Genomic DNA, 23,840 nt, shown 5'->3' with positions numbered 1-23,840 from the left:
CCCAAAACTCCTTGCAGGAACTTCAGATATCCGCTACACCACATAAGACTGGTATCAGTCTTTTCAGCTATTGGCAAGAACCTAGTTTCAATTTCCTCAATGTGGCAAACCAACCAACCCCCTGGAGTTGTTCATCAAATCTTCATTTAAAAACTGTAACCTCCAGGCATTGTACCATTGTGATAAGAATTATGTAATCACCTCAGAGGTTACTTCTGTGTCTCCACTGTAGCAGATCAGTTTGCTTCATGCTCTGACACGAGGGCCCCTTGATCAGCCGCTGTAGCTATGTTACATCTGGCCATGCTTGATAGGCTGTGAAGTGAAGCCGTCAAATCTGATCCCTGAAATCCACACTGGTCTGATCTCCAATCAATCCTGCACATGAAAGGAGGGCATTATTCACTGCTGAGGCCTCGCTCTCTCTATGACCCAGTTGGAAACACTGTTTGATTGTGGAGCGGTGGAACAATCTGCAAGCTCGGCTTTGGCCGGGCAGGGAAAGGTTGCACAAGCATGTCCCTGCCTTTTCAAACCTTGAATGTGTCCAATTTGACTTTTAATTTCATCAACAGCAGTGTCATCCTGTATCTGCATGTCAGATGCAACATTCCAAAAAGTGAAAGGTTATCGGGTGCATGATTTCTATTAGATTTAATGTTTGTAGTCTGGAAAGACTTACCGCATTAGAGGATTAGAGATGCCATGGAGGAGTGAAACTTGCATTTAAAAACAGGTAAATCAGAAGGGAATGAAGAGGCCAAATGGTAGTGAAACATGGCAGACAAGGACAGTATCCACAATGAAAACAAAAAGATGCTTAAAATTCAGGTCTTGCCCCCTGAGTATCTCATTTTTTGTTAGATGGAGTTTCTTTATTTAGCAATTAAATTACCTTAAATTACCTACTAAAAGCTTTTATGCCTTAGGGAACTGGCATTCATTTGGCTAAATATGAGCACTGATGTTACTGGAAAAGTTCAGCTATGTGAACAAAACATTTGTCCTGTAGTCCTGAAATACTCAACATGTTTCCAGATAAACACTAATGTCAACAATCTTTTTTTCCCTCAGAAGTAAATGTCAGATGCATGCCTAGGAAGAAAGCTTTGATCAGTTTCGTAAACCAGGAAACCTGGAGAACACATGCACTGATGTGACTAACAACACAAAAGTGTCCAGGTCCGGTTACTTTTTAAACCTTATATTCCTTTCATGAGGGAGTAATGCTAAGCAGTTCTCTTTCTCTGGAAATGATGGAACCCAAGAATTGAAATTTTCGAGGTGGGAGGTCAGCCCAACAGGGAAGATATGTGTTGAAATTGTAAAGTGAGAAGAAGAAGGAGGTTGACTGGACAGGAAGGGATGTTGCCAGGATTGTTCGAGGAGGAATTTCACAGCAAACTGGGTGATGACATGAGTTGAAATTCTGTGAAATCCCATTTTCAATTTGAACACAAACTGCCTTCATCATCTGAATTTGATCAGCGTTACTCATGTCTAAAACTTTGAATGTTTTTTACACAGGAAGAAACTGTTTTAAGGAAATTGTACATTCTGTATGTTTCAAGGTTGCTTTACTCTGTTTCACAAAAGGACATCATTTGGGTTACAACTATAACTCTTGACCTCCAATAACTTTAAATCAAAACTGATAATGACATTAATTTCTTAACGTAGACGCACTGTCCACCAGGCAGTTGTAAATCCACATACTATTATACATACAACATATACAACACATATTATTATGTGACACCAAGAGCAAAAAGTGTCCCACAGCATGGCCTGGTCCCCTGACAGGTGTATCAGTCCACTCAGGGATACCACACCAGCGTGCCACTGTACACTTAATCTTAATCGACAATAAAAGTGCAATATTGCAATGTAAATAAAAGAACGTATACGTTTCTCTTATCCATCTTTCACGTATATCAAAAGCACGATTGTTTGGTAACTCAGTTCAGTTCTTTGTATGTGTACTCAGAGCACTCATTCATTCAGCGCCTAGAGCTCATGCAAAATGCCACTGCTTGCCTGCTGACTGGAAAAAAAGAGGGACGGCATCCCACCTGTGTTGCTGTCCTTTCACTGGCTTACAGTCTGTCACAGGATTGATTAAAAATGTTTGTTGTTGACCTTTATAGGAAAGGTTTGCCTCCTAAATGGATTGGCAATGCTTATTTAGTGGAACTTCTCCATCTCCACATCCATACTCCGGCTAAAAGTACTGGGTCAGCCAATCAGCTTCTCCTGTATGTGCCAATAAATTGCCTGAAAACCTAAATAAATTGTGGTTTACTTTGTGCCATTTTTTAGCATCATTAAAGCACAATAAAAGTAAAAGTGGTCAGGGCCAATATAGAGGTCCTGCTCTAGTTTAGCTTATAGCTACATATTTCAATGGATAAATCCGTTTAATCATAGTTTTGTAAACTACTTAAACCAAACCTAGCTGGATAAGGTAGTATTCCATTTTATTTCTGGAGCCCAAAGCAAAATGGTATGAGAAATAGTTGCTTTGCAGCCTATAACAAGGATATCAGTAATTTTCAAAAGCAGCTTCATCAAGCTCTGCAATCAGCTATAGATTCACATAGAATGAAACATAACTGTTTGTTGTATGGTGTATGTTTCTAGTGGCCTCTGTTTTGGGTGCAAGTTCACATATCCTTACCTTTAATGACCTAAAAGTACCTGTTATAAAAAAAATGTTATTCTTGAAAACATATGGTCATTTATTTTCCTCACATTGCACACTTCCAACAACAGGGGGAGCTGTGCAACTCAAGTTAAAGCAGGAACTTTGTGTTTTGTTTTGAGGAAGCTCCTCTTTCTGTCTTTCATCTCAGGCCATGAACCACCACCAGAAATATTGACTCAGACAAAGCAAGCCCTTAACATTCTACCTGAATGCAGCTTCAGTGTCACCCTACCTTTTTGGACAAATGAGGAAATCAGGTGCCGACACAGGCCCTCACTGGAGACCCCATGTGATCTCTGCGCCTGGAAACATTTTCACCTGCAACCCAACCCCAAAATGGGCTGCGCTCTGAGCGATTGGATGCGTCACCTTATCCCCCACTTTGTGTCCCATTACCCAGCAGTTGTAATGCTCACACCAGTGTAACATGTCCAAGCTACCAGGCAGGGCAAGCCGAGCTGGCCTGAAATTTAAATTAACCTCAGAGACATTTATGTGTGCAGGGGAACGGAGGTGTTACATTACTGGTACCCTCACTCCCGTCATGCACACACACCTGTTGTACATACAGGAAAACAAAAGAATAGGAGCACTGCACATTAGTTGTAAGAAATACATGCCACACATGCCTGTAGCTTGTTTTATGTCTGTCTCCCCCGGCGGGTGTCCGTGTGTGTGTGTGTGTGTGTGTGTGTGTCAGGAAATGTCAGAGAGGGAGGCTTACCATCTATTTTTCAGTACTGTTGAACCTCCTGCTCGTCATGGGAGGTTGTACCTGGGCTTCCTTGAGATTAGCTCAGTCAAGATCAATATCATTGCTTTCTGTAAAACAACTCTTCCTGTTAATAGAAGCTGTGGAGCATTCAAACTGTTTAGCACGTAGGGATAACAAAAACAAAGGGTCTCAAAATGAACCAATCTAGCACTACCACGTTGAAATTTGTAGCCTACTTCATGTATCAAAAGAACATGGGAAATAGGGAAAAGTGGTTTATTGAGGGCCAAACATTTCTTTCTTTTCTGCCTCTGGTTCAATATTGTGGTATGTTGAGAAATTATACTTCTTTCGATACTAGAAGCTATAGCTAGCTGGCTTGCTTAAAGCTGGGATTGGTAGTCAGATTTAGATACACTTTTTGTTATAATGGTTAAAATGATCTTTATGTCCTGATGGCAATCAATACAAAATGTGTTCTTAAAAAAAGAACAAAAAAAGCTGCTATCTACAGCCGGAGTAAACCTGGGAAAACACCAACCAATCCCTGCCATCAGGAGCCAAAATATGAAACCAATCAAATCACGTCCTGCCGTTCTGCCCGCCTCCTGCGCATACATTTCATGTTTGTTTATGTTTTTAACTTTCACTATGATAATGTTTTGGTGTTTTCTTACTGCTGAGTGAGACATGAGTTGACGTAGTGCAAATCACAAACGATGTGCTGAGGACCGGTTTTGAATCAGTCACGATCATATGGTCGTGAATCAGCTGCGCTCCTGCATGTGAGCGGGGGCGTCGTTTCGAAGGAGCTCCGAGGGGAGGGGAGGGAGGGGTTAGACGGAGTCCTGAGGAAATGCTACATTCAAATTCATGCTAGTTTTCTGTGACTACCAACCTAGCTTTAAGTGTTTCAATTGGACACAGGGATACAAAAAACCTACCTAGCCCTACCCTAAAGATAATAACTCCTGAACTTAATATTTCTACACTTAGTTAAGCTACTGCCAAAATATATTTTTTACATACCCATGAGTTAAACTCAACTTGTTAAACCTATGGAGCTAACTAGGACTATAAGCACATAGGTGTACTTAAGTATCACAAAAAAAAAAAAAAAGTATCACAAAAAGAACAGCCTTGCAAACAGCTCATGAACATTTTGTTCCTCTCGTGTTAGGATGCTAAATTAACAGCTATGGCTAGCAGTCTATGCCTATATGGGAAGGTAGCTGGCTAGCCATATTACAAGCTAGCAAACTCTGGCTTCCAGTATTTAAAATGTAATGTCTAACAAGTTAACAAGATATTATAACAACTGATAAGCTCTTGTGAGTATGTTGACTTAGACGTACTAGCTATTTTCATCTGTTTCAAGTCTTTGCTAAGCTAACTATGGCTACATACAATTTTGGCCCAACCCTGACTGCAAGACAACGATAACTTTTCAAGACTAATTAAAAAAAACAAAACGTGTTGAATAACAAATGTTAGAAAATGATAGTAAACCAAAGAGTGATTAAAACAAAGTAGGCAGAATTTTTAAACACATTTTCAATACAATCATCTTTTCAATGTCTTCTCAAATAAAAATTAATTTCTAAAAGAATACATGTAATAATGTGCATAAATGAAGAAACAAAATGTCATCGCTACGTTTTTCAGTGACAGTGCATTTTAAGACAGTCTTTTTGTGCCTGCCATTTACATTTTGTGCTCAGACATCATTCTCTCTGGCGCCATATTTCTTGGCTGCTTGACAATTTCATATCTCTGCTGCTTTAAAACTGTTTTGTTGCAAAAACACATCACTGCTCCACCTAAGTTGTCAGTTAATTTGTCATGCTTTTGTGTTACTTATCTCCCATCACAATGTTTCTCCATCTTTCATCCCCCTGGCACTTAAGTGGCGAGTGACTGCTGACCTCAGTCAAGAGGAGTACTCTGGCTTTACAGAGAAGTGGCGCCGCCTGTCGTAACGATTTCATTCAATTATAAAAACTCTGAATATGAGGATCCTATTTATTTAAAATTTGTTTCAGAGAAAAGAAAGCTGTCTTATATATACATGTCAGTACAGTATTCCATCTAAATCCCTGCATTAGAGCAACAAAGCTATGTCAAGATGTCGAACTGTTCCTTTAAAAAGTGCTTCCTTTTGGAAAGGTTGAAATGACTTTTGCTGCCACTGTGATCACTCTTGAACCTCACCCAGCAGCTGAGGGACATTTGGAAATAGCTTTACCCAAGCAAGGGTAAACCAGGGAGCAGAGGGGGCAGCTGATCCCTTGCGGCATTCCCCTTTCATTTCCCCTCAAGAACTGGGTCACACAAGATGATGGGTGCAATCCCAGACTCTCTTCTCAAGTGCTTTTATGGCCAACATTAATCTTTTAGTGGTCTTGCTCTGCTCTGGGGGCATTTGTGTGACTAAGGGAAATCCTTGTTGACAAACCATTTCTCTATCTTAAAACATCAAGACATTACTCAAGGTTGAACTGTGTTATTCGTACCTTTGTCTGTTGAGAAACAAGAGCAGATCTCAGATCGCAGTGATTTGGATCAAGTTTTTTTTCTGTTCCCAAATACATTTCCTTTCTGTGGTCTCTGTTTGTATTGACAATTTCATCGGAAGAGACTCGAGTGCATCTTCCTCTCAGCAATGGTCTGGTGAAATAGGAGAGCCACATCCTTTACAGCTCTCTGAAATGCATCAGTAGGTCATGGCCCCATAAATGTTCTTTGAAAAACCCATAAGAGTGACCGCATCAGACAATATAGCTCCCAGTGGCACCTTGGGCACTTATTTCATACAAGACAAACGAAAAACAGCACATAAGCAGAGACTTTGTTAAGATAACCAGCTATGATCAAGAAGGACTCCTCTGCATCCTGTTAATGAGCCTGAGAATAATGACTGTTTGCTGAGGGCTCTTCTCAGCAGAGTATTAAAAACCTTGTCCCTATATAGATTGAAATTCTCTCTCCTTTCCTTTTAGGTATTTTTACTGGCATTTACTAAACTAAACTGCACTGACAAACATGCAAAAGAAGACATTTGACAGTCTTTAGTCTACATTATTTCTAAAATGAGCAGTCTGTACAATCTTTGGCTACACAAAATCAATATGTTTGAAAGTTATGATCATGCTTAGAAGATAAATATAAACTGCATGTTCATGTGATGGTTAATTCCTAACATATTGGTAGTCTTTTGTTCAAAGCAAACAGTAACAAACCTTTCCCGCAGCTGTACCAAGATGTGCTTTGCTATTGATAGACATGAAATCTGCCTCTTAAGATGCCCTTGGCTGGTAGTTAGTAACCACAGTTTTACAGGCTTGTGACTCAAGACTGGCATGACAAGATTAGGGGTGTCATGCTGAGGAGTAATTCAGTGTTTTGTTTTGTACTTTGGTTGGGTGGTCATACCTTTGTCAAATTATTTTGAAATGTTTACATGCTAACTTCATCCCAACTTCCTACTGCATTTGCAAACCTTACATTTAACTGGAAATAGTGCAAAGTCAAATCAGATCAGTGTTATAATCTAAACATGTTATTTTTTCATATAAAATGTATATGCTAATTCAAAAGTTTTTACCTGTAACACATTTTTCAAAAGCTGGGTCAGGGACAACAAAACACTGAACATTTTGAGGAGGAACATCTCCCAACTGACAGGGTTGATTTGTAACAGGTTGGTAATATAACTGGGTATAAAAGGGGCATTCCAGATAGGCTTATTCACTCAGAATTAAAGATGGGAAGAGACTCACTTACTTCACGTGAGCAGAAAGTTCAACAAATTCAAAAAACAAAACTGGATGCATCTGTCAGTGAGACAGTGCTAAACCACATTCTGCACGTATTACAACAGCATGGCCCTGTAGTAGAAGAGTCTGGGTGCTAAACTGGCCTGCCTCAAGTCTCAACTCGACACCCACTGAAAACATTTGGTGCATCATGAAACAAAAAAATTGTCAAGAGACCCTGAACTTTTGAACCGCTGAAATCCTTTATCATGCAAGAATGGGACAACATTTAATTTTTAAAACTTGACTCATGGGTTCCCAAACCTTTTAAGTGTTTTTAAAAGAAGTACCGATGCAACACAATGGCAAACTTGCCCCTGCCCCAGCTGTTTTGAAAGGTGTTGCTGGCATCACATTTAAAATTAGAATAAAGTTTGCATTAAAAAAATTACATTTTTCAGTTTCAAAATTGGATGTTTTTTTTGCTCTATTTTCAGAGTTTAAATTAAATGCAAACAATCAAATTCCGTTTTTATTGACATTTTACACAGCATCTTAACTCTTTTTGAACTGGGGTTGTATCACCCCATTGACAATGAGTTCTATTATTTCCCTCTCAAAAAATAATGTGACAATGCATTTGTCGAGAAGATGATAGTCTAGATAGACGAAGGATCATATCTGTGCAGTTAAGAGTGTGCTGCATGGGTCACTTACGGATTCTGAGGGTTACTGGAGCTAGCAGAAGTTTCTTGTCAAATATTCTTAACATAAACAGACAGCTTGGAGGTTTTCGGGTCTCATCAGTATGGATATCTTGTACAGTAGCTTGTATCAAACATAACAGAATAACCGTTGAGTCCTTCATCACACAGCAATCTGATTCATCAGCACAGTGAGCTGAATCTGCAATTTCTAAAGGGTGATTCAGATCATTAATACTTTTATGAAACATTGACAAAGTTTCCTTTTAAGAGAAACAACCAAAACAACAACATAAATGGAAAATTTTGTTTAATATACCAGTAATGCCATACGGAGCAGAAGGGAAAACAGTTGTAAGTGGAGTTCTTTATTCTACTGTTACCAATGTCTGTCGTTTCTATACTATCTTATGTTGCATCCCGGACTGTCTGAGCATGGTGCATCAAGGTGCATGCACTACTGGATAAACCCCATTTGTAGCCCATGTTTGGAGTTTGCCGAAACATAATACTGCTTTTACTCCCTTTGTGCGCAGACTGGACCATCATCTCTACAATACTCGTAATGGGCCGTTGAAAGATGAATACTTGATCCGGGCTAGGTTGCATTGGCCTGGTTTCTTGTGCAGGCGCATGTCTTGTTGTCCACCTTGATCCCATGACAACAGTTTGTAAAACCATCTGAGAGTTATGACGACCCTGAAGTTGTATGATTGTGGACCCAACCATTTTGGTTTGGGCTACCTTTCCAGTTCCATGAGTAGCTCTTATACAACAGTACTAATGGTGGAAGACTCTTCTGACTTGCCCTGTCTGCTGGGCAACGACTTGAGATACTCCAGGTGTCTGCGAGCGTCCTCCTGATTGGCCCTGACATAGTAGACAAGGTAGGAGATGACCATGGTGAACCAGCCAAACATGACAACCAGCATGGCCACATCTGTAGTCCTCTTCATCACCACACATAAGTCTATCTCTGGTGCCAACAGGAAGGCAAGTCCTTGTACTCCTATCTCTTCAGGATCTGAAGTCTTGCACACTATGCCTGTTAGAGATGCAGGCTCTATGTCCACACGGGGCATTGCCATCTGCAAGTTGCAGTCGCAATGCCATGGGTTGTTTGTCAGATTGGTGCGAGCCCGCAAGCCTTCGAAAGCATCTGGGTTAAAGTTGACTAGCTTGTTCGAAGAAAGGTCTAAGAATTGTAGCGAGGATCCAAGGCCTCTGAATGCCCCTGGTTCTAACTGGCTGAGCTCATTGTGTGATAGATCCAGTTCGACCAGCTGGTGCAACCCTGCGAAAGCATTCATGGGTACTGTGGTGAAGAGGTTGAAGTCCAGGTAGATTCTACGGGTGTCATTGGGGATATCCTGTGGGATCTCTGTGAGTTGCATATTGCTGCAGCGCAAAGTCTTGCCAGCACCGTCACTCTCAGAGCAGTAGCAGCTCTTGGAACAACTAGTGGCAGCATTGTGGAAGCAGAAGGTCATAAGCACCAAGCTGTGCAGCAGCAAACACATTACCACCGAGTGGCGCAGAAGCCAGTCTGCAAGTAGGGGCATCATGGAATAATGGCATGCTCCAGATTGCGAAGGATGATGTCCACATCAACCTCCCCAGTAGCTGTTGAGCCTATGACACAAAAACAACAGAAATGCAATTAAGCACTGTGGGAGGACTTAACTTTAAAGACCTTTAAACAAGAGAAGAGCAGATTCCATTTGAATTTTCTGGAAAAAAATTGGTGATTGACAATGTTCTGCATAGAACATGGTGTTATTTTACACAGAGCTGAGGGGTTGCAGTAGCTCATCTAATTGCATTGAGGAGGCAGCAGGGATGCTGTGTGCTCATTTAAGCATGTTGCTGGCCAGAAATGACTGCACTTCTGTTGTATTTCCAGGAAAGTCTACAGATCAAACAATCCCTTCATGCCAACACAATAAACAAGCTCAAAAGCCTTTGGTGTCACTGTGTCTCTTTTATAATTGACATCTCTCCCATGCGGGACTATTTCAGTGCATGGAGACCAGCATTAACATGGCCATGAGACACTGCGAGGAACAAAATGTTTTGAACAAAACGTTGACTGACTGAGTTTTTGAATGGGGTTGAAAAATCATAATGCTACATATCAGTCTTTTTTAACCTGAAGCAGGCATTTAGGTGCAATAGATTTTGTAAAATAACTTTCCAAACTGTCTCTGCTTGATGGCTTAGTCAAAAGTGTAAGTGACACACAGAGGTAAAGGCTTGTGTGTGTGTGTGTGTGTGTGTGTGTGTGTGTGTGTGTGTGTGTGTGTGTGTGTGTGCGTGTGTGTGTGTGTTTGTGTGTGTGTGTGTGTGTGTGTGTGTGTGTGTGTGTGTGTGTGTGTGTGTGTGTGCCTTGTAGATTTCACTCTTTTTTTGTGTCTTTGAAAATAGCAGTTCCACCCTCCCTTACATACTTCATTAATAGCTGATCAGGGCTACCGCCTATCCTGTTACTAATCCTCTTAAGGAAAAACTCCTTAAGTCAGTGTCGCATCAGTGTTGGCCACCCAATCCTTTTGTTGGGGTATATGCAAATGCTATAAACAGTGCTGGGGCCAACAAAACAGACAATGTGAAGATCTGTCACCTGTTGAGACAAAAAGGAACTGCAGAGTTCAACTGGACTTCTTAATTTCTTCAAAATGGCAGGAGGCTGGGCAAGATCCACTTACCAAGATTAAAAAATGAAATCGATCTCTAAGTACCTCAAAGTATCACATGACGCTGGGGGTGGAGGAAAGAGTGTTGTGGTAATGTTGGTGTGTGTGTACAGGGCATGGATGATTTGTCTACGAGACACAACTAATAACACTCACTCTGTTACACCCGTCCATGAGATGCATACCAGACATTCAATCATGAACCATTGGCAAAGATTGAAGCAGAGGCACAGATAGAGGGTTTCTTTTTCTCTTCGTGTCAGCAGGGTCACAGGAAAACAGCACGGCACGTGCCGTAACTGAATGGGTAACATTATGGCCTAATAAAGGCTATACTTTCCCTGTCACATGGCATGCCAGCCTGGTGTTTACTGAGAGATAATGGGGGAGCGGAGCTAGAAGGGTGGTGACAGGGGATGAGGAGGAGAAAGCATTTTGGCAAGGAGGGTAATTGGACACATGAGGAGCACAGGGTTGTGAGATAAAGAATGATATCAAGAGGGTTTAAGGAGAGGGGTAACATTACGATAACAACGGAGAGAACAGTGCGTGACACTAATGAGATATCGAGGAAAGGGGCAAATGTACGTAACACAGCTGATGAAGACAGCTGCCAGTGAAAAGAGAAGTGAGATAAACCACAAGAGAGGCAGTAATGAGTCCCAGGATGCAGCACCAACATAAAAAAGATGTCAGAATCAGTTTTCCATCCAGTATATGCTTCCTGAAGACATTACCGGCTATGAGAGTGATTCTATGAATGCTCTACATCCTTACAATACAATTTAGCCCATCCCACAGCTATACCCTGTAAAAACCGGCCTCTAAATCAGCTTAAGTCTACGTCAGTGTTCCTAAAGTCAATGCCTATTTCTGTAATATACAACACTAATGCAGGCAAAGGTCAGCCTTTCATGTCATAAATTAATGCTGCACAAGCAAATCCCTTGAACCAATCACATGGAGAGCAGTAATTTGGACTCAACCCCAAACATGATAGGCATTTGGAATTTATTATGTCGTTAAATTTGTTGACATTTTGTCTTTCATGCATGAATCTGACCTCTTCCTGGCTTTCGATCACAGCTGTCAGAGTCACATGAATGGTAAATGTGCTGCTGTTTCTATCAATGAGAGGGTGTGGATGACAGAAAGGGAAGCAGGGGAATAAAGCATCCTTGACATCTTCACTAGAAACGCAGGCTTTTAAAGCAACTGTAATCGTATCTTTGTGCTTTTAGCTGTATCCATTCCCAACCTCTTTACTCAATGTCTATCTCATTTACTAACGAAGTCATTTTTGTTCCCTGGAGCACTATAAAACATTTGAGAGCATTTGCTAGATTTCCACAGCACTTGAAGTACCAATTTTCCATCCCCTCAGAACAATATTTTGTAGTTTTACTAATGAGCAACATGCATAGTCACACAGCATACAGCCAGTTTTTTGTTCATATGGTGACATTTTGTGTCCATTTTTCATCTGTAGTCATTTTGGTTTGGATATCTGCAATCAATAACTTTACTATTCGTTCCCATAGATAAACTGACATAACTAGCTACCATGTTTTGATCAGTAATGAACAAAAATAACCAGGACATTAAAAGCTGCAAAACTAAGACTAAAAATTGATTTAGTCTTCATTCGTTGTGAATTTTAGATTCTACTCATCAGCAACAAGCGTCTGAAATCAACTAATAGAAAAGGGGATAAAAGGCGATGCCTCTAGGGAACTGATACCCTCGTTAAGTTTGTCTGTCATCCTGGTTTAGTCGTCACCTTCCACTTATCGTTTCCTGTTCCAATCACATTGTGAACACTAGCAAAAAATATGGAGAACAGTCACCCTTTCGTGGTTTAAAAACGCCTTCAAATGCATGCAATATCACACAGAAAACACATGCGTAACACTCACGTCTTAGCCGCTTTCCCCCTTCTTTTCATCATGCGCGTCCAAGCAAGAGCTCCACAATGAAATCCCCCGGATCAGAGCGCTCCCAACCAGGTAGTCATATCAATGTTTTGGTTCGCTTCCATCAAGTCTTTTTAGCTGCTCGTTAAACTTGTGCTGAGTGCTGCTCTGGCAACCTCCAAGGAGCGCCACTGGAAATGCTCCCACGGTTCAGGCAGGGCTCGCTCAGTGCTGCCGTTTCAGTTTCCACGCAACCAAAAAAAACTGGCAACATTGTTGAAAGCCAGTGCGAGGGCAGGGACGGTCTCCGATGGCAGTACCACGCGGACTATGACCCTAAATGTGACACAAAAAAAAATTAGAATGTAAAGTTCAAAATGGCAGGAACGTGGCGCGCAATCCTTTTACGCAAAGCCTGTCCGTCTGCATATATGACGTCTGGTAGAATGCTTTTACGTAAATGTGTAAGGCAGTGACTGATTGCATTCATTCATGTGCATCTGCTGATTGCTGTGAGTGCAGTGGATATGATGTGCATTCATCAGGTGCCGTGAAGTAAGCAGTACCCCTCCCTTCCTCATATACTGTACACACCCACTCTCTCACTCAGACACTCTCACACACACAAAAAGAAGTGATCTCATGTAGGCTACTACGGGGCGGATTGGTTGGCAGACCTCTCTAGTCAATCTTCATTTAAGCTTGTTGTTTCTAACATGGATCTCTCCTCTCCCCGCCGTCTCCTGCACCTTTTCCTGCCTGCTGCCAGCCGATAAGGCAGCCTGATCAAATCCACTATGAAAACAGGCGTGTGTGGGCCCAGGCCTATGAGAGTCTGCCAAGAAAAGCCGGTCATAACGTATTAATGGAATTAAAATCAATAAAGTAGGACATCCCACCCAAACTCCTTCAATAGTTCCCTGGAATGAAAGCTTGTGAATGATTTATTGCAGCTATAGGTTCTTCTCTCTTTCCTTCTTTCTCTCTTTTTCTGTAATGTGACCACCACAGTGAAATAGTAGGACTCTCATAGTGTTACATTTCTCTATAATGCTCCTTAAAGGGGAAACTTAATTACTTCATTGGGTCTTTTAGTTTCAGTTTTGGACAAAGTAAGCTATTCTGCCTGCATAAGTGGCTGGATTACCATCACAGTAAAGCTAAAATAATATTGAAGTGATTTCATTTTATAACAATTCTTATACAAATAAAAGCAAAGTAACAACTGGTAGGTGGTGCCCTGGCAGGTTGGAGCTAATTTTGAGCCTTTTTCTGAGTGATATGCAAGTTGTAATTTTAAAATTTGAAACCTTGTTTAATTTTCACTGATTTATTGCCAACATGGTATTATAAATTTAGGAACAGCCAGCTGTTTGGGTGACTGTATAGGTATAGGATGGGAAAGGGCTTGGGAGCTCATCTTTTGCGCACTAATAGCTATACATCCTTGAGCTGCTTATTAGTCCAGTTTGCAGATGATAGAAATGGAGGCAGATAAATATAGAAATCCTTTGCATATTTTTCACTGGAAACATATGCTATTATTGTTGCAACATTTACATAATTTATGACACTGTTGGTCTCTTAAGGCCAGGGCAAGGGACACCAGGCTTCTATGTTTATTGTCACACTTTGTTTTTCTCTCCAAATGGGTGCTTTGCTGATAACAAGTCTGAAGCTTGTGTTTTTTTATGGCCTTTAGTGGCCTCTGCTATAAAGATTTGCCCCGCAAAGAACTTTGAAGACTCTTCGTCACAAGTTATTCACAAAGTCAAACACAATCTTGTACTATTGTCATGAAACAATTGTCTTGGTATGTTATGTTAGGGTTGATTGATTGATAAAACCATGAGAATGCATCTAGCTCAGTTCCCATGAGAGGCTCATATAGCAGTTGCTGCTCTACATTAGCTACTATTTCAACCCCTGAGGTTGCGTCGTTGCTCTTGTCAATTAGAAAACGATCAGATAGGTGGAAAAACGTATGACAGTGAAACAGGAGAAAATAGGATTACTGTCCTCATCGACAGAGGAGAGTGCACTGGCAGTCAGTCTTCCCCAGCTTTATCAGATTACTTTGAATGCTCCGCTGTGGTTGGCAGCAAGATGGGCGCTGTATGCATTATCAACCACGCATTAGACCTGATAGACTTTGCTTTCAAGTTGATCAAAGTGTCTTTTTTCTCCTCCTTACATATTCTCTGCAGCAGAAAGTATCTATAGGCATGCTAGGCATCCGCCCTGACACCTGTGTAGCTGGCACATCTTGAAGATCTTTTCATATTTTTGCACAGCAGACATTTTCCTTGAACAATATGGGTGGGAAGTCTGAACAAGCCAGGTTTCCGTTAACTTTTTAGCTACTGTTAGACAACAGCTAACCTATAGCCTTCATCTTACCATTCAACTCAAAACTTGCTGAACTTGTGTTAGTGCAAGCTAGGCTGACAGATCCTCCTATGTACCAAAAGGAATCTGAGAGAAACTAACTTATAACAAAAATCTAATTAATCTTTTTTTTCCAAAGTTTTTAATACCTGAACTTTTATCTTTCAAAATGCTTTAACATATGTCATCGTCCTCATAGCTATGATTCATGTTACCTGCCACTAGAGCTGCACTGCTGTTGTCTGCTATCTAATCTTGAAAATTTATCCTGAAATCTGTTTTAAATGATGCTGATACAGAACTTAGTTGCTAACTGTACTACTCAAAGGTGTTACAAAAAGTGATAGGAAAGACAAAAATTCTAGCAAACAGTAATGTAACCTAACACTAACCTTAACTGTAACTATCAATAGATAATAGCTAAATGTATCAATGGAAATGGTAACTTTAGTTAGCAAACAGTAACATCAGTTAGCTAACAGTTAAGCTAGCTAACAGTCACTAACAATAACATTAGCTAATATTATCAAGGTATTTGTTAAATGAAGTAAAAGCAAGTTATTTGATATAGCTTTCAAAACCTACTTGGTTATCAACTGTTTCTTTCAACTTTATTATCTCTGTATTTAACTTTAGGTTGTCTTTTCAAATATCTAAGCAGTCCAATGAGGGTAGTTTGCCTGGTTCTCTAAATCATAAGATTTTCAAAGCTGGAACACAGCCATACAATTAATTACAGCCATGGGCATCATAATGGGGGGAAAAGTGGGACTGACTACCTAGGGCCCAAGTGGGGAGGGGGAGGCTTAATGGACCCTGGAATAAAATGTGTTTTCTACAACGCTTTTCTTTTGTTTTGTTATAACTGCAATAAGATAACTAAAACTGTCTGAATAAATAAACAAACATTCAGAATTCCTTTCTGGAAAAAAAAAGTGAGTCTCTGTTTCAATTGGATGTTTTCAGCTGTCTGTCAGCAGCTGGCAGCTCCTATAGTGCTGAGTGGACAGTGACTGCAGAACAGAACGTGATCAATCAATCAATGTGGATACGCGATTAATAAGTCAAAAGCGCATATACAATGGGCTATTAGTGTGATTTAAACAGCTGTCTGTGCATAAAAACACTTGTCATTGTCATATTTTCATAGCATCAAGTGTGGCTGAATCTGATTGAAAGTAAACTGTAGGTTTTTAGAGTTTTATTTTACTTCATGAGGTTAGATTATACCAAATAATACCCCCTTTTTGTTATTCAGCGAGTCACTTGGCTTCAAATAATTTTGTTTAAAGATGTGGACAGTCTGAAGGTCAATATTGTGCAGTTACATTTAGAGAAATTGTAAAAAAATTTTTTTAAAAAAGTAATATTGACATGTAGCTTAGATTTGAGATAGTTAACCAGGATAGTTTTAAGCATATATTTTTCTTTAATGCAAATAAACCAGTATTGTAGCAGCAATGTTATATTTTGTAGGATTTTGTAGGCTATGGTGATGGTGCCCACTGAGATATCTTTTCAGGGGGCCCAGACTTCCTGGCGACGCCCCTGATTACAACATTTGAGCTTTTCTGAGCATGATGCAACAGGAAGATGGCCAACATGTGATTAGCGTAAAGGAAGCATAAATGCTAAGAGTGAATCTGGTTGAGAAACTTCAAAAATGTTGCCTTAGCAACATGGTAATGTTCTTCCATAAGCATTTTCCTTCTTCTCTAGAACAAAGGGACTCTTATAAGATCTTATCCTTTTATTCTCATGTTATATCATTTTTTTCACCCGAAGAAACAAACACTTGTATACTGTCTGTACACACTTAATCACACTCTCTTCTGTCTATAGCCCTAAGCTAATTTTTCACTCCTGAGTAAGATCAAAGTCCTGCTTCATCTTGGTGAATACAACATTACCCAGCTGTATTTTTTTCTTACCTGTTTTGGGGTTTTTAATCAGAAAGTGGGAGAAAGGCGTATTAAAAGGATTTCCCTGCTTCAGCTGGGAACAGAGGGGTCACAGCTCCTCATCTTCCCTGTGAAGAGCCCTGTCTTTGAAGTCTGGTCTGAGTGACATTATGGAAACAATGTGTGTGGCAATATGAAAGCAGAGAAGATATTCATTGACCCTTGCTGAATTTTCTTCTGGCAGAGGTACAGCTGGCCTGGAGTCTTGAATCTTTATCAAAAGCAGAGTAACAATAGACTTTTGCTTCACAGTTATGTGCTGGTTGCTGATGTCGTTTGAACTTTTAACTCCTGAAAGTATTCACAAGATGAGAAAAAACAAGGAAATGTTATTTTATTTTGTGGCTTGCAATCCCCAACCTTTGGGCTGGGGCCCATAAGGGGTTGTAAAATTGATCCAATGGGACACATGATTATTACCAAAAAAATTGGTACATACAGTGGTGTTGTAAAACATTTTTTGACCTTAATCTTGACCTTTTCATTTTAAAATGGGCCTATTGTGCATTCTTAGCTCCTCAGCTTTTTGAATACAGGTTTTCTAGTGCCATGCATTGAGCTAAATTTGAACATAAATATGCTTACAGAGTGTCAACAAACTGTCAGTTTATTTTTAACATCGATAAAGGCAGCCATTTTCACATTAGCTTAAATTATGGATGAGAAACACTTTAGCATTCAAGGCAGACAACAAAAAAATGATAACAACAAGATAGTACAAGCAGAGTCAGGATCACCAAAGTTTAAAAGGGTTCATCCTGTGAGGGTCGCGCATACTGTATCTGCTAGTTTTTCTATCACAAACTGATCCAACAGTGTGGGCAATATCCAATAACTTTATCTCTTGGTGATGGACAAAATTATACATGGCACAAAATTAAAAACTAAAGAGATCCCTAAAGTTTTGATGATTCATTTTGATGTACAAGTTGATCTCTGTTTCAAATTTAATGACAATCCATTCAGTTATCAAGGAGTTTTTCTCGAAACCATTAAAAGTAAGCTTATAGAGGTGCTTACGGAAAAGTTAGTAAATCAACTCAAGTTTTATGGTTTGTCCTCCAAAGGAGTTGAGATATATCTGAATATGCTAAAGAGGTGGACCATCAACAGGCAGATCACACCAATACCTAAATCCACAGAGCTACACTGTTACTATGGCTAAACAAACACTGAGTTAGTCAGCGTGGGAAAAAAATACAGGCTGAGTAGCTCACAAGAAATACAGTGCCTGACTGTGCATTTGGTCTGAGCTGACCAAGCTTAAAGAAACCTAATGGTCTCTGGAACTGACTGGTACATGCACATAACAATGATTTATGCATGCATCAACTCCTGTCCCAGTCAATACTATTGAGGTCATGGTGCTCTATATTTCACTTCACCAGCTGATGAAGCCATTAATCCAATCTGCTTCCTTCGTTGAATCCATATGAGATCTAACCCTGCTTGAAAAAAGTCTTGGTTATCAAAATACAGTAAGTTATCTGAATAAACTGTGCTCTGATCGCCGCAAATGTAAAGCTCTTCAATGTGTGAAACCTTCCTTTGAAGAGGTGGGAACTATGAACTAATCTAAAGGAGTCACTGATTGTATAGCATCTTAAAATTTGTTATACTTGCCCGCCAACACAGGATAAAGGTTGTTGAATGTGCGTTCCGCTAACCTTTAAAAGTAATTAATAATTCCTAGTCCTTCATTGTGTTTCTCAGACATATTCACAATGACAACCAGGGAGGGGTGCTCACCTTAAAGGTCATGTTATGAAACCTCAAGGGCACTGCCTTAAATGCAATGGTCAAAACATGAGCCTGAGAGTTGAGTGAATAAGACATTTCTTCAGTGCCTGAAATGTTAGAGGTAAACTGTGGATGTTACTTCCCTCCAAGAACAATGGCTGTAGTGGTAGGATGCATTTTAAAGAGTAGAACAAGTGTGTTTTATTTGTCACGCTCCTCTTATTTTATTATTTTTACTACAATCAATTACACATGGAAATTAAGTTTGCAAAATACCCATAGTGAACACCAAGCTTTAATTTCAGTTTTTAAAGGTTTCTCACTTGTATAGTCCCCCCCCTACACACACACACATACACTCTTGATGAGTGTTTTCATATCAGTATGCACATTACACTCTACATGCTCTACTTCCTGTCTATCATCTAACACCCGCAGAGAGAAATTGGGTTAGTCGTTTCCATGAAGTAATTACTCAGAAACCCTGAGGTGAACTCAAGTGAACTAACTTATGCTAACTCCTGAGGAGAGCAAACTTTTGATTTCTCTCAGAGAACAGCTTCATGGATATTTCTGGTTGAAGTCTCACTTTGAATATGGAACAGCTCAGTTCAAATTGGGATAATTAATTCTGTATGCTAAGCTAACTCATGGCTCACCAACAAAGTAAACGTGTATTTCCCAAAATATATATGTCTTCATTTTAGGTGTGAGGCTAAAGTAATCTTTGAACTACATGTTTTTGGCATTAAAATGTTTTAACATTAGCCCCATTTTAAGAATATATAATATTTGGCATATCGTTGGTGTAAATAAAACCAAAATTTGTAGGAAAAAAAAAGGAAACCACATTTGTTAAGCCTTTACCCAAAAAGTGTCTTTATGTGACCCAGGGCATAAAGCTACAGCGTAAAGCCCCTTTAGAAGCTCTTATCAGATCTATGATACATGGTCTCTTTTTCCCCACTTCCCCAACAGAAAGAAAACACAGGCCTATCAATAAATAAACAGGAAAGCAGGTGGTATTTGGAGCACAGGTCTCCATCTAATCTGCTAACGTCCCTCAACTGTTTCAGATGGATGACTATTTTTGGATGCTAAGTACTTACTATTCCCTGTTTCAAACTGCCCACAAGTACTAGATAAGAGGGCGTCTCTGTGTTAGTTCGTCACAGGGATGAAATAGCAGTGCCACTAGAAATAGTATACTCCTTGCAGGAGCTGTCAACTCAAGCTTCAAAACCCACACCACTTCCGGAATGACATCCCACCTCAGATTTCTGAACATTGTCATTTAACGGGGTTGACAACCAGCACTGAGCTGCTTACCGCCAATTACTGTGTTGCAGTGTGAAGAAACAATCTTACTACTGTAGTTGCACTGCATCAGAGGACACACGTCCATTGTGATAAAAATGTGGCACAACTTTTTTTTTTCATCTACCATCCACCTGAAATGGCTCTGTGACACACTTGTGGGCCTTGACCCACCAGTGGAGAACCAGGGGTCAAACATTCTGGGTTACAGTTACTGAATTAGTTTTTTTATTGAGCACTATTTTAATAAAAGAAGATTTATTTATTATTTATTTATTTATTTTTGCTGTCTTATTAAAAAAGAAACATACATTGAGGCTTAAAACTCTCAGGTTACCGTTAGCTCAACCTAGCATACAGACTGCAAGCTGGCAGACAGAGCAAGCCTAATCCTTAAAAATTTCTTTTTTTTTTATTAAACAAAAACAGATTTTAAAGCTCAAAAGTTATTTCTTAGAAGTCTTGTCGATATTATTTTGTAGCCAAAGTAACAGATACTTTGCCAAGCTGCTAAAATCATTGAAAGTGAAATCTTTGGTTTTAAACTGAAGTTGTTGTTGAAATTGAACAAACATACAACATGCTAAACTGTAAGCTTCATATCTGCTGTAAGGCTGAATTTATATATTTTGGACAGAGTCCTTTTGTCTTTATGTTGAGCTTAACTGAACGTTAGCTAAACTAAAAATTAGCTATAAGCTAAGCTGTGAGTTAGCTAAAACTGAAAAGTCTGATGATAGCTGTATTGATGCTAAACAATGAAAGATTATTTCTCAAGTAGTCAACATATTCCTTTTATCTGGTAGAAAGTAGTTGGACATCTGGTATTGGCTTATCTTTGACAGCAACTGATAATTTTGTCTCCAAAGTAGTCTATACACTTCTCTTGATCATGATACAAAAGTACATTTTTATCATAAATTTTCCGTGTCAGGTATGGAGGATTTATAATATTTGTTATTTCAATGCTAGCCAGTCCAATCTCTTACTGGATTTGCGGGGCAAAATGATAAGGGCAGCTGACACATTCTGCTTTATTTCTTGAAAGAGATCAATCATTCTTTCCCGCCAAAGATACCAAGAGCAAAAATAAACAGTGTCTCCTTCATTCATGTGTGCAGCTGTGGGTGTTTTTGTATACTCACTCCACTACATCCGTTGGACTACAGCTCGAGCTCCTCAGCCCTATTATTATCATGCCAAGGTCAGTGGAGTGGGCAGTATAGCAGAGGAAGACAGATAAGAATGCTGGAACGGTCGAACAAATCAGGTTACAGCATTTCCATTGACTGATATCCACCACACCAGAGATGTATAAGGGCCTGTGTTTGCTCAGTAAAATCAGAGTTTCACTGCAGTGCTTTTATAAATCCTGTATTATTTATCTCTTTACATCAGCTTAGAACGGGTGAAAGTCATGAAGAAAATTCTGCATAATGTTTCAAAGCTCCAAAAACACATCAGTTGAGGGCTATCATGAAGCTATAACAGCACACTTCAGGAGAGATAAGCCCATTAGCCACTGAATAGCTTTCAGGCTGTTATCACACAGTGTGCATGTGACAGAGAGATTGGAGGAAATGAGGGGAGAGAGAATATTGATAAATGAGGGATAATTGAAAATGAACACTTTGGGAAAAGGGAACAATACACTCCCAAAACATGTTACAGAGCCCTTTATGGGAAAGTTATCTTTTGTACATTTTTGACTAAAAAATGAAGTTATGTTTGTGCCTTCAGTGGTATGTCATATAATGTCAAATAATACTAATAGCATAGGCATATTTCCTTGCAGATTTTCCTCCAAATTTAGATTGGCCCTTCCAAATGTTTTTTCCTCTTTTGAACACAATATCCTTCCATTTTGGAAGAAACAGGATATCGTTAACTGAACCTGGATCTCATCAGATGTAAAGCAGCAACCTCTGGTGTTGAAAAATGGAGCCAATATGGAGTGTGAAACAATTCAGATCCTTGAATTTCAACTCTAAAGATCCCTGTTGGAGCCCATATGAATGTACTCAAAATACAAAATAATATGTACAAAATAACAGCCTCATACAAAATGAGTTACCTCATTTTTTACTGAAACAATTTTTTTTCATGACTTATTCATTTTGATTTTATTATGGCTATATTATTATATATTAATTAAGGCAATATTAGGGGCTATGAGTTCAACTCCAATACTGCCAGTTTCTAGATGAACAGGAATTTAAACGGAATCAGCATTTCCAATATGGCAGCCCACTATCTTTGAGCTTCATTACACCTCTCCAGAAACCAGCGGGTGATGCCATTAAGACTTTGTCCATGTTTCATACACTTTATGGCAGTAGTTTGCCTCCTGTGTTAAGTGCTTGTTTGTTACCTCATCAGTGTATTTCAGGTTTAAAGTGTACCGACAGCTCTGACTTAACTTCTATTCATTTGGATTCAAAGTGTCTCAATTTCTAATGTTGGCTGCAAATCTGCACTGTGGCCCTTATATTTTCTGTTGTGAATCAATGAAAGTTGTACATATCATGAACTGAAGTTTAATTTTCTGTGCTTGAGAAGCCGCTATCACCTGCTCTACTTTGGCTTACATTCCTGTTGTCTATTGATGAATGCTTGACTTTAGTGTTGTTCAATTATTTACTGACTCTCCAGGTGTAGCACCAAGGAAAGATGTAAATAAGATGCAGTATGCACAGATGTTGCATATCACAACATCTCTATGAATCCTGAATGTTGTCTTGCAGCTGTAAGGATTGAAGTTTCTCTTGTCTTTGTAAATCCTGCAGAAAGAACATAGAAAATGGTACAACGCAGCCCATACAGACAATGTCCATGTGTTGTGAACTAATTGAGTTAGACATATTTTAATATGGAAGTAATCAGATTGTATGAACAGACATCAAGACAGAAAAGGACTGCTTGTAGTTGGCCTAAGCTCATGTGCTTGTATAAAACATAATTTCTGTCTCTGAGCCATATATTAGTCATAAGCAGTCAAGGATATTTTTGGACACTATTCAATTTCAATTCAATTCGATTTGCTTTATTGGCATGAACAACGACATGTTGTTAATGCCAAAGCACATAAAATTCATACACATACATTACATATATATTCATTACATATTCTATATATTACATATTTTATACGCATTAATGAACAATGGTGTCACCCATACAGCATATCTCAATGTCCTCACTTGATGCGGACTATATTGTTTCTCTCTCATTTGCCTGAATAAAGAGAGATACGCAACTCAACAAAAACTGCTTTAAAAGTTAAATTTGGAAGATATGAAAAAATATTTAGGATTCTGGTCTAGCTTAGCGTTTAGAGAGCATGCCGTATATACAGAGGCCTGGAACCTTTGCTGCATGTCTTCCCCCACTCGCTACTCCCCACATTTCCTGTCTGTGTTTAGATGTCTTATCTGATAAAAACAAAAAAGGATCCTCTTTGACTTTTTTCATTACTGTATGAGGCACAATCAAGTCAACAATTTGATGAAGCCTGATCTGAATCTATTACTCCTAAGCTTGATACGCTGTCTAAAGAAAGTGTGTATAAAGTGTCAGAACCTCTGAAATATACCTATATATATAACAAATACCTCTTCTCCTGACCTGACTGTATATATTTGGCATTTGTTTTATATTATTCTATATTTTGTATTGTCTTTTATAAATATTTTCTACCTGTTTTTATTTTATTTGTATTTACCTCATGCACCTTCAGGAGCAGCGCTTCTAATTTCATTGTACACCTGACAATGACAAATAAAGGCTATTCTATTCTAGTCTATTCTATACTGTTTCGCGCATTTTCAAAACTGTGTCAAAATGAAACAGTAGCTCTGAGGTTATAGTGCTGATGCTCAGGTCTAATGGAGTTAACATCAATATCCACTGAACTGTGCTGAAAGTGTATCCCTTTTTATACATGGCCCCCA

The 23,840-nt window shown here is 39.3% G+C and overlaps 1 protein-coding gene across 1 annotated transcript; it reads right to left on the bottom strand.

Annotated features, from left to right (window-relative positions):
- Positions 1-7,693: 7,693 nt before the first annotated feature.
- On the bottom strand, positions 7,694-13,283 carry lrrc3ca (leucine rich repeat containing 3Ca). The gene is made up of 3 exons (XM_034708813.1): positions 13,162-13,283; positions 12,488-12,820; positions 7,694-9,510 (listed from the first exon to the last, which is right to left on the bottom strand). The coding sequence occupies exon 3, from the start codon at positions 9,441-9,443 to the stop codon at positions 8,646-8,648; it is 798 nt and encodes a 265-aa protein (XP_034564704.1). The 5' UTR covers positions 9,444-9,510; positions 12,488-12,820; positions 13,162-13,283; the 3' UTR covers positions 7,694-8,645.
- Between the last annotated feature and the right edge of the window lie 10,557 nt (positions 13,284-23,840).

This window comes from Notolabrus celidotus, chromosome 18 (genome assembly GCF_009762535.1).
Source record: "Notolabrus celidotus isolate fNotCel1 chromosome 18, fNotCel1.pri, whole genome shotgun sequence".
Classification (NCBI taxonomy): domain Eukaryota; kingdom Metazoa; phylum Chordata; class Actinopteri; order Labriformes; family Labridae; genus Notolabrus; species Notolabrus celidotus.
Note: the sequence above shows the minus strand (reverse complement) of the source record. Positions and strands in the feature narration are given on the sequence as shown.